The sequence below is a fragment of the Pan troglodytes genome, chromosome 10 (assembly GCF_028858775.2).
Source record: "Pan troglodytes isolate AG18354 chromosome 10, NHGRI_mPanTro3-v2.0_pri, whole genome shotgun sequence".
Classification (NCBI taxonomy): domain Eukaryota; kingdom Metazoa; phylum Chordata; class Mammalia; order Primates; family Hominidae; genus Pan; species Pan troglodytes.
Genome location: NC_072408.2, coordinates 110,683,492 through 110,698,888, shown reverse-complemented (window position 1 = coordinate 110,698,888; position 15,397 = coordinate 110,683,492). Strand labels below are relative to the sequence as shown.

At 42.7% G+C, this 15,397-nt stretch overlaps 1 protein-coding gene across 1 annotated transcript in view; it reads left to right on the top strand.

Annotated features, from left to right (window-relative positions):
- Positions 1–15,397, top strand: part of TTC41 (tetratricopeptide repeat domain 41) — a 71,792-nt gene that overhangs the window by 27,976 nt on the left and 28,419 nt on the right. The window contains 2 exon segments of the mRNA XM_016924071.4: positions 3,783–3,981; positions 4,887–5,065. Coding sequence (XP_016779560.3) covers positions 3,783–3,981; positions 4,887–5,065 — 378 coding nt within the window.

Sequence of the window (15,397 nt, the reverse complement as noted above, 5' to 3'; positions counted from 1 at the left end):
GACCCTTTGACCTCTAGGCTGTGATGGAGCAACCTCTTTTCTGTTACTAAAACTGAGGATCGTTTGGTCTTATATACTTTGTATGTTGCACACATGTGTGTGCATACACATATGCATGCATATTAGTGTGGCTTCAAAGGAATAGGGCAAAGGAGAGCTGTAAAGCTGAGAAATGCTCCTCTGTTGCCTATAGGCCATTACGTCTTGTTAATACTGATCATGATAGCCACATTTGTTTTTAGTTACAAAATTTAATTGTAAGGATCAAGCAGTGGTTATTTGTCAAACCAATCCACATTGCCAGCTTTGAAGTGTTCAGATGCAAATCTTTTTTTTTTTTTTTTTTTTGAGACAGAGTTTCACTTTTGTCAGCCAGGCTGGAGTGCAATGGCGTGATCTCGGCTCACTGCAACCTCCGCCTCCTGGGTTCAAGTGATTCTCCTGCCTCAGCCTCCTGAGTAGCTAGGATTACAGGCATGTGCCACCACTCCTGGCTAATTTTGTATTTTTAGTAGAGATGGAGTTTCTCCATGTTGGTCAGGCTGGTCTCGAACTCCTGACCTCAGGTAATCCACCTGTCTTGGCCTCCCAAAGTTTTAGGATTACAGGCATGAGCCACCTCGCCCGGCTGCAAATGTTTAAATAAATGTGATAAATACCAGTCATGTTTTCCTAACATTGTTCAGGATCTACCTGAACTTGATTCTGGACATAGTTCAGTACAAAAGCATAGGAGAAAGATAGTGTAATCAGCAATAATTAAATGAAAGACAGCCACATTTTTTTTTCAGTGCTTTCACTGTGCCAGGCACTTATATATTATTTTACTTATTTCTCATGCAACCAGAACATTCTCAGACTAGGCTAGGTCATTTCCCACCAGCACCCTGGAAAGTCCTCACCTGCCTCAGGTGTTCCTGGGTCCATGGCAGTGTCACCTGTGCTCACTCATCTGTTTGTTGGCTGTAGTCACCAGAGAGTCTCTTCTGGTTTCTGCTTAGCAATGTAGGTGCCTCACGACTGTCCCTGCTGGTGTTTTTCACTATGAGAAAACCAGACTTCATGCCAGGGGTCCCTCCCTCTCCTTTGGTCTTAAAGCAGCCAGATCTTGAGGTGCTGGGGTAGTGCTGGTTTCCATCAGAAGTAGGGGCAGGCATCTCCTGGGAGATCCGAGCACACTGCATGCCCTTCTCCGGCAAACCCCACCCTTCTCAGGCTCTCAGGGAGCCCTTCCTGGAAAGAGCCTCTTTCATTTCTTCTTGTAATGCTGCACCCTGTAAGAGTTCCCAAAAAAACCCAGTCTATGGTGCCCATTTTTTCCACCTCTGTTGAGTAGAAGGAGTTTATATAGCATAGTGGTTAAAACTGGGATCCCAATGCCGGACTCAGGATGAGCCCTGGGTTTCCCACTTGCTAGTTAATGACCTTGGCCACATTATTTTACCACTTTGTGTCCCAGATGCCTCATTAATAAAATAAAGTACCACCTTCATACAGTTCTTACTTGTGAGCATTCGGTAATGTAAGTTCTGTAAAGCACTTAGCATAGTGCCTGGCGCATAGTAAAGTCTCAAGAAATGTCAGCCATTATTAACTCCTTCTTCGTTTTCCTCATGAATCTTCTCTATGGCCTCCTACCCACCACTCTTCCCAAGATGGCCCATGCAAATCAACTGGTGATCTTGACTTCTGTGGGCCTAAAGATTATTCTGTTTCATCAGGCACCCTCAAGCAAGTCTGAATTCCCTGAGACCCATTCTAGTTTCATTGAATAGATGTTTGCTGAATGAATGTGCAGGTATGCTTGGCTCCTGGTTTTTTGGATCTGCTGTTTCTAGCAGTTTCCATCTCTATTGTTTTGAGGGTCAGTACTAAACCTCAGCCTCCAGTATCTGCCTGGAATCAGGAGCTGGAGGGCTGAGCACAAGAGAGAAGGTGTGAGCCACCTGTACACAGCACCATGGTCTTTGGAACATGAACAGCCTCATTGCTCCCTGTCCCTGTCCTCATCTCATGCTCAGGTCTGCATGCTGTTTGGCAAACAGAACCATCTTCCCTCCTTCTGGAAATCACCATGGCATCTTACTAGAAATGATTTCTTGTGGAGAGCAATGGCTTTGGGTTTGGATAGAACTGGTGTGACCTGACGCGAGGTGCTTACTTACCTCCCTAAGACTCAGTTTTTCACCTGCAATGTAGGGATAACAGTATTTGCCTTGAGGGTAATAAAATGCTAATTCGTGTAAGGTATAGCATCTGGCACTACAATAAGCACTAGTGGTGGCCATTTGAGCCAAATGCCAAAATTTCTAGCCCACCCTCCCCCTCCCACCATGGAAAACACTTCCTGGCCCCCTTGTTGGGTGGGGCCTTGTGACTAAGTGGCCACTGGCAACATTAAAGATGGCGGCTACTCTGTCAGTCCCACAGAGAGGAGACCTGGATTGGAGTTCCCAGTCTCCAACCTGTGATGGACATAATAAACCTTTGCTCTTTTAAGCTACTGAGATTTGGGGGTTGTCTTTCAGTACAGCATAATCTAGCCCACCAATCTAGCACTACGTAAACATCGGCCATTTAGTCTGTCATTGAGTGCGGCAATGTGTATAAAGATGATGCTGGGGTCAAACCATTCCTCACATCATATGTGTAGTTGGAGGAGCAGTGGCATTAAACCAGAAGGTTGGAATGCTACTTCTGCAGTTACTGGTCATGTACTGACCAGGGGTAAGTCACCTGTCTCTCTGATTTTGTCAAATGGGGATGCATATCTATATCCTCCTCATGAGGTTATTTTAAATTAAATGCTGCATTTTCTGTGAAAATGTTTTGCATACTTTACGTATTGTGTTTAACTCTCCAGATCTTGAACCCAGGTACTATTTATGCCAGTTCTTTCTCTCCCTCATTCCCACCCCACTTTCCCTTTTATAACCACACACATAGTTTTGCCATACACAGTGGAGGAGGGGAGTTTTTTTCCTGCAGGGGCCTGTTAGGCACTGCACTTGCCATCTGGACACATCTGCACGCTTTAGACCAGATAGCATGGGGTCTCTCCATATGGGTGGGTGACCTGGAAATCATGTAAGTGGAAATGAAGAACGGTTGTTTAAACAATGAGTTCCCCTTTTGTCAGAGTTCTTACAAAGAGCTGGGCTTGGTGTGCCACCTAGCTGTGTGTTCCATTATCTTGCAAGAAAAAGTGACAAGCAGAAAAGTTAAAAAATACTTCTATTTTAGTTTTCAAGGACAGAAATCACCAGGATTTAGTTAAACCAACCCTTTTGTTTTTGAGAAGCTTATGTCTGGGTAGTATGATCTACTAGAGCCATATCTCTTTGGAAATGAAGATATAGTAGTCTTGGCTCCAATATTAAATTTGCCATTTGTTTGCCAGCTACCCCTTGGCTCGTATGAGATCCAGGCAATGGCTTAACTTCTCCAAAATGCACACTATGAAATGTTCAAAAGTGCTTATTTAAGCAGTAACCATAGTGTATATTTAAAATAGAAAAGTAGGTTACAAATGTTTCCTTGGGGGAGGGGAAAGACTTAACATGGAAAATCAACATGCCCACAAACTTCTCCAATTCTAGGTCAGCGAGCGTAACTAGAACAAATTCTTTGGTAAATTCAGACTGATGTATAAGACACAATTTTTTCCAGTTACACTGACTTTTATTTCTCTAATTACAGCCACAGAGTTGTCAAATTTTTGCTGCAGTATTTTCATGTACTAAAAAGTCAGAGGCATTAAACTATAATTGATTTTAAAATAGGTGTAATCACTCCTGTCAGAGAAAGCAGTCCATGTTCATTTCAGAGCCCAATGAACCACAAGAAAACACATTTTCACCAAGTGTTGATCAGATACTTCCAACGGCAAACCTCTTTCTGGACAGTGTATCAAGAATTACCATGGCATATGAAAATGAGTGGATGCTTGCGGGGGTTGTGCGGCTTTCTCTCAAGCCCTAGGTAAGTCTTGCTGTTTTTATATCATTGTATTTAGGCAGATTTAGCTTTCCCTTTTACCGGTGCTATGTTTAGATACCCATGTTCCCTTGAACAAGTTGTATCATTCATTTATCCATTCAAGCACCCATCATTCATTCAGATGGAACCATCCTCTGGCATCAACTTCTGTGGTTGCTGGATCTCCAGGGTTACTCCCCTTGGTCTGTCTGGCTCTGCAGAGTGTTCATTTCTCCTCTTCACTCTATGTGGAGTCCTCCCAAAGTTAAGTGGCATTCCAGAGAGAGGAGGGCAAGGATGAGAGCTGGAAAAGGTAGAAGATTGGGCAAGCTCTGCTAGACCCTCCTATCTGCTTCCCTTCCATTCCCTTCTTTTCCCTGTACTACTTTCCCTTCCCTCTTACTCCCTCCCACCCACCTCCCTTCCCTTCCTTGTCTCTTTCTTCTTTTCCTCTGACTCATTAATTCAGCAAACATCTATTTATGACCCATCCTGTCTCCCACAACCTGCTAGGCCCTGAGGGTGCAGAAGTGAATAGATACAGCTCTAAGCCTGTAGGTGCTTTCCATCTAGTGGGGGAAGATGTGGAGCCAGAGAATTACTGTACATGGTGGTAATGCCTCGCTAGAGCAATGATGCAATGAACTTTTGCAAGCACAGAAGAGGGAGGGGCTGGTGCTCTGCCTGGTAGACCCAGGGAGCCTTCTCAGAGGAGGGGGCTTCCTGGGTGGATCAGGAGAATTGGCTTTGACTGCTGAAGAGTGAAAGGCTCATATTTATCCGGTGATCTCCAAAAGATATGTTAGGTAAGATGTTTATGAATAGGCTACTGAAATGTGGTAAGTAGAAGAGCTTCCTTTAAGGCCTGAAATACTAAAATGATATCTATTAATACATTGTGTCACAAGTATCACAGACTTTATATCAAAAATCCAAAGCCTGGGCTTCTGGACAAGGCTGCACCTCATTCACTTCTGGAATGTATTATTGGAGGCCGGCTATGATGTCTCTGAGGCCTATTTACTTTCAGTGGCCAAGATTAAAGCAGATCAGTGCCATACAATGAGGAAGAGCGGTACACTCTCAGGTATGTGAGTTGCAATGTTTCAGTAGTCCATTTTGCTGGGATATAGAGTGGCCAAAGTTATGATTCTCCTGTTTCCTCACATAATTCTGATCAATCCAACAGACCTCCCTGATTACTCCTTTCTACAATTGAAGCCAACAAGTTTTGAAGACAAGAAATCAGGAAAAAGTGTTAATTTTGAAATGGCTTCTCTTTATCTTCTTGCAGTGACTCTTTTTTTCTATTTTCTATTTTTTATTTTTTTTTTTTTTGAGACGGTGTCTTGCTCTGTCATCAGGCTGGAGTGCAGTGGTGAGATCTCGGCTCACTGCAACCTCCGCCTCCTGGGTTCAAGTGATTCTCCTGCCTCAGCCTCCCGAGTAGCTGGGACTACAGGCACGTGCCACCACACCCAGCTAATTTTTGTATTTTTAGTAGAGGTGGGGTTTCACCATGTTGGCCAGGATGGTCTCGATCTCTTGACCTCATGATCCACCTGCCTCAGCCTTCCAAAGTGCTGGGATTACAGCCGTGAGCCAGTGCGCCCGGCCACAATGACTCTTTTTTAGGGGTTTGTCCTTAACATTCTTTCTGTCTCTCCACTTTTTCATGGCTTCAACCACAGCCTTAATACCTTCTGTCTTTCCAGCTTGAACCTCTTTTTGGAGTACCAGCTACATCCCCTCTTTTATGAGAGCTAGTAAGAGTATTATTGCTTGATTAACAACTTTCCTGAGTGAGCAGTTAACATTTCAAATTAAATAGGTGAAAACCTACATTATTTCAGGATTTTCTCTCCCAAATTGTTTTTCCCGTGATCCCTCTGCCTGCTGATGGTAGCAGCAACTTTTTCCAGCACTCAGTATTGAAAACACTATTTCAAGGTGGCCTCAATCAAGATGAAGGCAGCTATTCTTTGACCTTCTGCTTCTGTGGCTTGGGTTTGGACAGCACTTTGGTTAATATTTCTTCCCTTTGTTCTCCATAAGCAAGCCCCTTTGCCTGCCCTCTCTCCTCTCACTCTCTTTCATCCTGCATTTCCTGGCTTATTAAACAGAATAATAACCTTCATTCATTCTTTCAACGAGTATTAACTCAGCACCTTCCCTGGACTGTGAACTCATGGACTCACTGACACAGCAATGAACAAGGAAATGAAATCCTTCTGGGCTTTACAGTTCAGTGATCATAACAGATTTTGAGCATTTGTTATATGCCTGGCTTTGAGTTAAGTACTTTATATGTGTCATTTTGTTTAATTCTCATAAAATTGCTATAATACTAGTAATATCTTGATTGAATTTAAGGAAACTGAGTCTCAGACAGGTAAGTTGCTTGAGGTCTGCCAGATAGTTAGGAATAGATTTGGGCTTTACCACATTTGTACCCCTTTTGATCCTTGAACATCTAGACTTTGCCTTCATCCTTATTGTCATGTATGACTTAATTTCAGAATTTGTCTGACCCAGCAATCATCCAGGTGGAAGAACCCAGGCAATCCTCATAAAGATACTTGTGTGTGGAATGCAGCCAGGATCTGTCTGGACATGGATCTATCTGGAAGTGTGTCAGTGCTTAGGGATGCGGGGCAGGGGAGTGGAGGGAAGGGGGCAGGAGGGGACGTTTCTGTTTTTCACAGGAAGCTGAACACTAACCAGAGGAAGACTAAACCTCCAACAGGGGGTAAAAGTCTTTCCAGACAATGCCACAACTGCTTATCATAGCATGGTTGTTACGGTGATGTAAGGGGCGAGGGGATGAGAGTTGAAACTGGTAGGAAATCACCTAATATTTCAGCGTGTGAAGATTTCCTGGATATAAATGAGCCGAGTTAGAATTCGGTGGGGAACATCGTAGAGCTCTCCTGGTGATTCTGTAAACATGATGTCACCTGTATCAACATCTAAGATCCTGCTGGTTAGTATCTGTATTATTCTGGACCTCCAGGGGCCTCTCAGCAAGTAGTCCTGGCCTCCATAATTGCCTCTCACATACATCAGATTAAATCATGCCCAAGTCCTGTAGAATTTACTTCCATGAAGCCTCTGGCATCCATTCTCTCATCTCCGCCAGGGCTTCCTTTTGTCTGTCTGGACCAGTTTCATAAAGCAAGGCTATGATCCAGCCACTCTACTTATTGTAGCTGTTCACTGTCTTACCTTACCTCCCACCCTGGCTGGGAGAGTCAGCCCATGGCCATCTGGGGGAGTTTTCCTCAAAGTCCTTCCAGGACTGTGTGGGCCTACTTTTCTCTGTGAGTTGCTAAAAGTAGAAGTCACAAGCTTAAGTACTTATCACCAAAGCAAGAGAAAAATTTGTTAGATTCATCAGAACAAGGTTTAATTACAGCAGGAATCTCATATCATAGCCATAGGAGGTATTACAGTGGTCTGGTCAGCTGTCTGGGCCTCCCCAAACATGTTTTCTTATCATGATTATGTAGCCACACACAGCCCTGAATCAATTCGCCCTCCTGGGGTGCTGCTGGAGGTAAGACCCTTAACTGGACTATTTTTTTTTCAAAGAATTCTGGGAGAAATCCTGTTTTATAGTGTGCCATCCTGGGAGCTGCCTGTCAGTTCAACCCTGCCCTCCTTTTGTAACAAAGAGGTCTGGGCAAATGCTGACATTCCTCCAAACTAATTTGACACTACTAACTGAGGGCCTGCTTGTGCCATGCGTGGTGCTAGATGCCAAGGATACAGCAATAAGACAGACACGGTTCCTGCCTTAAGGCAGCTTATGGTCAGGTGTAAATGACAGACATTAAAAAGCAATTTGGCCCGAGAAAAGACGTTCAAAGTGGTGGTGGCATAGAACATAGAGCAGGGAGGTGGCTCCTTGTCTTCAATCTGACAGAGTGACAAGGGGAAAGAATTCCAGGGAGAGGGAACAGTATGGTTGAAGAACCAGAGTTGAGAGGGAGCGTAGTGAGTCTGAAGAACTGAAGAGTCCAGCATGGCTACAAGAGAAGGTGGACAGTGAAGGGAGCCCTGAGGCTGCAGAGGCAGGCAGGAGCCCAAGTACCAAGGTCATGCTAAGGAGTCAGCCCTTATCCAAACAGCCGTGGGCGGCTATGAGGGGATTTAAGCAAGATGGTAACAGGTTTGGTTTTAAAAGGTCACCTTGGGTATTATGTAAAGAATGAAACGAAAAGGGACAAGTGTGGTGTCACGAAGAGCTGCTAGTAGTAATAACCCAGATGGCAGACAATGTTGGCTTAGAAGGTGGGGTGGAAGGTTTGAAAATAGAATCCACAGGACGCAATCATCAATTGGGTGCAAAGAAATGGAGGAGTCAGAGATGACTCCCACGGCTCTGACTTGAATGACTGGGTAGATGACACGGCCATGGACCCAAACAGGACACACTCCCAAAGGAGGGAGTTGGGGGACAGAACCCATGTGGAGTTTGGAGTCACTGTAGAAAGCCAGGAGGGGGTAATCACTGGGCTCAGAAAAAGAGCCAGTCCAGAGATGCATACCTGTTTCTGGATGGAAGCCAGGAGAGGGAAGGAGATTGTCAGGGAAGGGGAGAAGAGAGGTGGGCCTGGGACAAAATTCCAAGGGATAAGCAGGGGAGAAGGAAGCAGCAAGGGGAAGAAGGAGGGGTTAGAGGGTCAGGAGGAAAACTGGGACTGAGAGTTCGAAATTCCCCCAAGGGAGGATGGATGTCAACTGAATTAATTTAATTAAATATCTTCAGATTCCATTTTGAGTTACCATCTTCTCTATGCTGTGTTGAAGCCCTACTCTGATACTTGACATTTTGTAAAAGTCTGTTACAAACAAATGGTTTGGGGAAAATAAAGGAGAATCCATTGTGTTCTACATTTGAAGACTGTGGATCAGAGAGGGGACAGCAAGCAGCCTCAGGAAGTGCAAACCCAGCTGGGACTTTGGGGCCCAGGGTGGGGGCAGAAGTTTAGGGTCTGGAGCATCAGGTAAGAGTCAGGCATCACCACTGAAGCCAGACAGATGGGGAAGGGGATGTAGGACAAAAACTCCTTTCCCCCAAACCCACCAGTGGGAAGAAGAGGCTTGAGGAGGGGAGGGCCAGATCCCACTATTGGGTGGAGAAGAACTTTCCAGGCAGGCATGCTTCAAAGTAGAAAGAGAGCTCCAATTCCTTGCCTAGCCTCTCTCCCCATGCAGGAAATGACTGAGGATCCCCTTTTAGGGTCTCATTCTTCATTATCCCCTGCTGCTTTGAGAGATAAATAGGCTACTTATACTTTTGACTGCTGCCTACTTCTGGAAAGTTCTTTAAAATCCCAGAGTTTTCTAAGGGTGCCTCAGTTTCATTAGTTGGCTGGGGGACTGGAAGAGTGTCTGATGTCTCTCTTGCTCCTCGCTCCTCGTTGCTGCTGCTGGGGGATGGAGTGCACACCTCTCTCCTAGTTTTTCCCTCTGGACCGTGAAGTTTGGCTCCCTCTGGTGGTTTGAGAATGACAAACCTAACAGGTTGATGGGAAATGATGTGCAGTTTGGAGTCTTGAACTTGTATCTCCTTGGGTGCTTCTTGCCCAGTCTACTTGGTGCCTAGGTTTGTCCTTCCTTGCGGCACTCATCTAGGGAAGTTGCGTCTCTGATTGATGACCGGTAGGGAGGGCTTTGAGCCTAGAGGACAGCTTCTAGGCTTGGGTCAGTTTTTATAGATTTCCTGTGGCATAATACTCTTGTTTTTGGTGGGAGCCCTGGGCCACATCAAGGTGAAGAAAATCCAATTCTAGCTGAAGTTGCAGTTCTGGACTGTGTCAAAGACGAGAAGAGACAGACTAGGAGCAGATATGGCATGTGCAAGCAAGCGATGGAGGTACTCAGAGACATGATGCCTATGTATCCAACTGCCTACGTAAGTCTGCACTTGGATATGGTCTCCAAAACATCTTAGACCTAAGATACCTAAAACTGAACTTGTGAACATCCTTCCAAAAGCAGGTTCTTTCCCAGGAACTGTCTCTGAAATTCCCACCTTGGAGTCATCCTAGTCACCTTCCTCTCCTTTACCTCATCTCCAAGTCTATTTCATCAATGAGCCCTGACGTTCTTTACTTCCTGTTTTTCAAAGTTGTTCACTTCTCCATCTCTGCCACCACTGTCCTTCTCTAAGCTATCATCAGGGCAGCCATGTACAGTTGGGAAGATTACTAATATGCATTTAGGTTCCTCTGTGTCTTTTCATGGTTTAGACTTCATTTATTTTTATTGTTGAATAATATTCCATTGTATGGATTTACCACAGTTTGTTTATTCATTCACTTGTTGAAGGACATTTTGGATAATTTCAGTTATTGGTGATTATGAATAAACCTGCTATAAACATTTACATCCAAGTTTTTGTGTGGCCACAAGTTTTCAAATCAATTGGGTAAATATCTGGGAGTACACTTGCTGGATCGTATGGTAAGAACATACTTAGTTTTGTAAGAAACTGTCAAATTGTCTTTCACAATGGCTGCAAAATTTTACATTTTCTCCAGCAATGAATGGGAGTTCCTGTTGCTCTGCATCCTCATCAGCATTTGGTTTTGTCAGTTTTTTGGATTTGGGCCATTCTAATAGGTGTATAGTGGTATCTCATTACTGGTTTAATATGCAATTGCCTAGTAACAAATGATGTTGAGCATCTTTATGTATACTTACTTGCTACCTGTACATCCTCTTTGGTGAATTGTCTGTTCAAATCTTTTTACCATTTTTAAATAAACTTTATTTTAAGTTCAGAGGTACATGCGCAGTTCACTATATAGGTAAATTGCATATCATGGGGGTTTGGTGTACAGATTATTTCATCCCCTAGGTAATAAGCATAGTACTTAATAGGTAGTTTTTTGATCTTCACCCTCCTCCTACACTCCAGCTTCAGGTAGGCCCCAGTGTCTGTTGTTCGTTGTGTGTGCATTTGTTGTGTTCATGTGTACTCAATGTTTAGCTCCCACTTATAAGTGAGAACATGCAGTATTTGGTTTTCCGTTCCTGCATTAGTTTGCTTAGCATAATGAACTCCAGTTCCCTCCATGTTCCTGCAAAGGACACGATCTTATTCTTTTTTTATGGCTGCATTATATTCCAAATTGTGAATATACCATATTTTCTTTTTCTTTTTGAGACAGCGTCTTGCTCTGTTGCCCAGGCTGGAGTGCAGTGGCGTGATCGTGGCTCACTGGAACCTCTCCCTCCTGGGTTCAAGTGATTCTCATGCCTCAGCCTCCTGAGTAGCTGGGACTATAGGTGTGCACCACCACACTCGGCTAATTTTTGTATTTTTAGTAGAGATGGGGTTTTGCCATGTTGGCCAGGGTGCTCTCGAATTCCTGACCTCAAGTGACCCACCTGCATCAGCCTCCCAAAGTGCTGGGATTACAGGGATGAGCTACTGTATCCAGACCCATATTTTCTTTATCTAACCTACCACTGATGGGCATTTAGGTTGATTTCATGTCTTTGCTATTGTGAATAGTGCTGCAGTGAACATACACGTGCATGTGTCTTTATGTAGAATGATTTATATTCCTTTGGGATATACTCAATAATGGGATTGCTGGGTCAAATGGTAATTCTAAGTTCTTTGAGAAATTGCCAAACTGCTTTCCACAATGGCTGAACTAATATACACTCCCACCAGCAATGTATGAGCCTTCCCTTTTCTCTGCAACCTTGCCACCATCTGTTATTTTTTGACTTTTATAGCCCTTCTGACTGGTGTAAGATGATATCTCATTGTGGTTTTGATTTGCATTTCTCTAGTGATTACTGATGATGAGCATTTATTCATATGTTTGTTGGCTGCATGTATGTCTTCTTTTGAAAAGTGTCTGTGCAGGTCCTTTGCCCACTTTTTATTGGGGTTGTTTGTTTTTTGCTTGTTAATTTGTTTAAGTGCCTTATAGATTCTGGATATTGGACCTTTGTCAGATGGATAGTTTGCAAATATTTTCTCTTATTCTGTATGTTGTCTCTTTATTCTGTTGATGGTTTCTTTTGCTGTGCAAGAGATCTTTAGTTTAATTAGTTCCCACTGTCAATTTTTGTTTTTGTTACAATTGCTTTTGGTGTCTTCATCATGAAATCTTTGCCAGAGCCTATGTCCAGAAAGGTATTTCCTAGGTTATCTTCTAGGGCTTTTATAGTTTCAGGTTTTACATTTAAGTCTTTAGTCTATTTTGAGTTGATTTTTATATATGTTATACGGAAGGGGTCTAGTTTCAATCTTCTGCATATGGCTAGCCAGTTATCCCAGCACCATTTATTGAATAGGGAATCCTTTTCCCATTGCATGTTTTTGTCAACTTTGTCGAAGATCAGATGGTGGTAGGTGTGTGGCTTTATTTCTGGGCTCTCTAGTCTGTTCCATTGGTTGATGTGTCTATTTTTTACACTAATACCATGCTATCTTTATTAATGTAGCTATGTAGTAAGTTTTGAAGTTGGATAGTAGTCATGTTTTAATTTTGTTCTTTTTCAGTACCATGCTGGCTATTGTAGTGGATACAATTGTGTCTTCCAAAAAAGATATGTTCAATTCCTAACCTCCTTATTTAACCTTATTTGGAATCTAACCTTACTTGGAAATAGGGTATTTTCAGATCTAATCAAGTTAAGATTAAATCATACTGTGTTATGATGGTCCCTAATCCAATGACTAGAGTTCTTATAAGAGAGAGAATTTTGAACATAGGCACACAGAGAAGAGAGCACCACATTAAGACAAGGGCGGAGATTGGAATAATGCATCTACAAGCCGAGGAACACCAAGGATTTCACAGAGTCACCAGAAGCTGAAGAGAGGCAAGGAAGGATTCTTCCCTGAAGCCTTCAGAGAGAGCATGGCCTTGCTAATACCTTGGTTTTGGACTTAGCCTCCAGAACTGTAAGAGAATAATCTGTTATTTTAAGCCACCCTGTTTGTGGTAATTTCTTATAGCAGTCCTAGGGAGCTAACATAGCTATTAGGGGTCTTTTGCCTTTTCATATAGACATTAGAATTAATTTGTCAGTATTTACATAATAGCTTGCTGGGATTTTGATTGGAAGTGCATTGAATCTATAGGTCAAGTACTGAATTGTCATCTAAACAATATTGAGTGTTCCAGTCCATCACCGTGGAATACTTACTCATTTATTTAGATCTTCTTTGGCTTCTTTCATTAGAGTTTTGTGGTTTTCTGCATATAGATTCTAAATTTGTTAGATTTATGCCCATTTTATTTTCTTTCGGTGCTATTACAAATGGCATTGTGTTTTTAATTTCTAATTCTAATGTTTATTGCTGGTGTATTGGAAAGCAATTGACTTGTGTGTTAACCTTGAATCTTGCAACCCTACTATACATTACTTGTTATTTCCAGGAGTTGTTGATTCTTTGGGATTTTCTACATAAACAATTACAGCATTTGTGAACAAAGACAGTTTTATTTCTTCCTTCTCACTATGTATACCTTTTATTTCCTTTTCTTGTCTTATTGTACTAGGTAGTACTCCTAGTATGATATTAAATAGAAGTGGTGAGAAGGGATATCCCTTTCACTGGCATCACTCTAGTGAGTCCATGCCACCATTATTATCTCTCACCTGGCCTATTGTAATAGCCTACTTACTGGTCTTCCTACTTTAGTTTTTGTTCCTGTGAAGTGTATTGTCTGTGCAATAGCCAGAATTAGGTCTTAAGAATATAGACCAAATCATGTCACTTCCCAGATTAAGGCCACTCCAATGGGCTGCAGTTGTGCTTATGATACAATTTAACTTCTCAGCCTAACCTACAATACCTTATATAACTTGGCCACTGCATGCCTGGGTAACATCACCTTTTACGATTTTTCTTCTTAACCTCTAGATGCCAGCCACATTGGCCTTCTTTTTGTCCTTCAAGTACATTTCCCTTTGGGCCTTGGCACCCACTGTTAACTTCTGCCAAAAATGCTCTTTGTATTATTGATATTTGTAGCACCAGTTTTTTCTGTTTATTCAGATCTGAGCTGAAGCATGACTTTCTCACAGTGGCTTCCTCAATATAATGTTACGTTTAGCCATTCTTGATCATGCTAATGTATCTTAATTTTTTGTGTAACTTTTACTGCTACCTGACATTGTCTTCTTTACTTTAAAAAAAAAATCTGTTCCTGCTTCCCTGCCCGTAGGCCTTCCAGCCACTGGCAGTCAGGTCCTTGAGAGTAGGCCCCTTCCTCTCGGGTTTATCGCCATGTCTCCTGTGTCTGGAGCAGCACTGGGCATGGGGTGGGTGCTGACTGGCATCTTTCTATATCTTTATCCTTCCCTTGAATCAAATGCCCTTGTTGTCTCTACTCTTCAGTCTTCTCCTTTCAATTTTCTAGACTCCACACTTTTTCCTGCCCTAGAGCCTTTGGACATGCTGTTCTCTCTGCCCAGAATTTCCCACATTCTCCCTCACCATTTTGCTTCAAAACTTTCTGTTCTTTCTTTAATGCTCAGTTGAATTGTCACTTTTCTGGAGAAACCTTCCCCAGTTTATATTACCGTCTCATTCATGATTATTTTCATAGTTTTAATTTTGTATCTACTTGTATGATTATGAGATGGTCTGTCTTCCTTATTATTTTGACAGCCCAAAAAGCAAGGCCTGGGCCTGCTTTGACTCCTCTTTTGTCTACTCCCCCCAGGACTCTGCCTGGTCCTTGACAAGTGCCCATGGTGCTCAGGAAATGATTGCTGAAGAAATGAATTCACTAAAGAAGAAATACCAGATTCTATTGGTTCTAAGATGCATACTTTCTCAAACTAAACATTTCTGAAGTAAGGATGCGTCTTGCAATTGAGGCATGTTAGAGTTGATGAAAAACAGTATAAATTGTTAATAAATATGTTAAAATATTCTATTTCACTAGTAATCAAATAAATGCAAATTAAAACAACAGTAGGGGCCAGGCGCAGTGGCTCACATCTGTAATCCTAGCACTTTGGGAGGCCCAGGTGGGCGGATTCCCTGAGCTCAGGAGTTCGAGACCAGCCTGGGCAACATGGTGAAACCCCGTCTCTACTAAAATACAAAAAATTAGCTGGGCATGGCGGTGTGCACCTGTAGTCCCAGCTACTCAGGAGGTTGAGGCAGGAGAATTGCTTGAACCCAGGAGGCGGAGGTTGCAATGAGCTGAGATCGTGCCACTGCACTCCAGCCTGGGCAACAGAGTGAGACTCCATCTCCAAAAAACAAACAAACAAACAAACAAAAACCCAACAACAGTAGGATGCTATATTTTCAGGTACCAAACTGGCAATTATTTTTTACAAGGATTTTTATAAACAATAATAATATTGGTAAAGATGTGAGAAAATAGGTACTTTTACATGATACAGGTAAGAATTTATATTG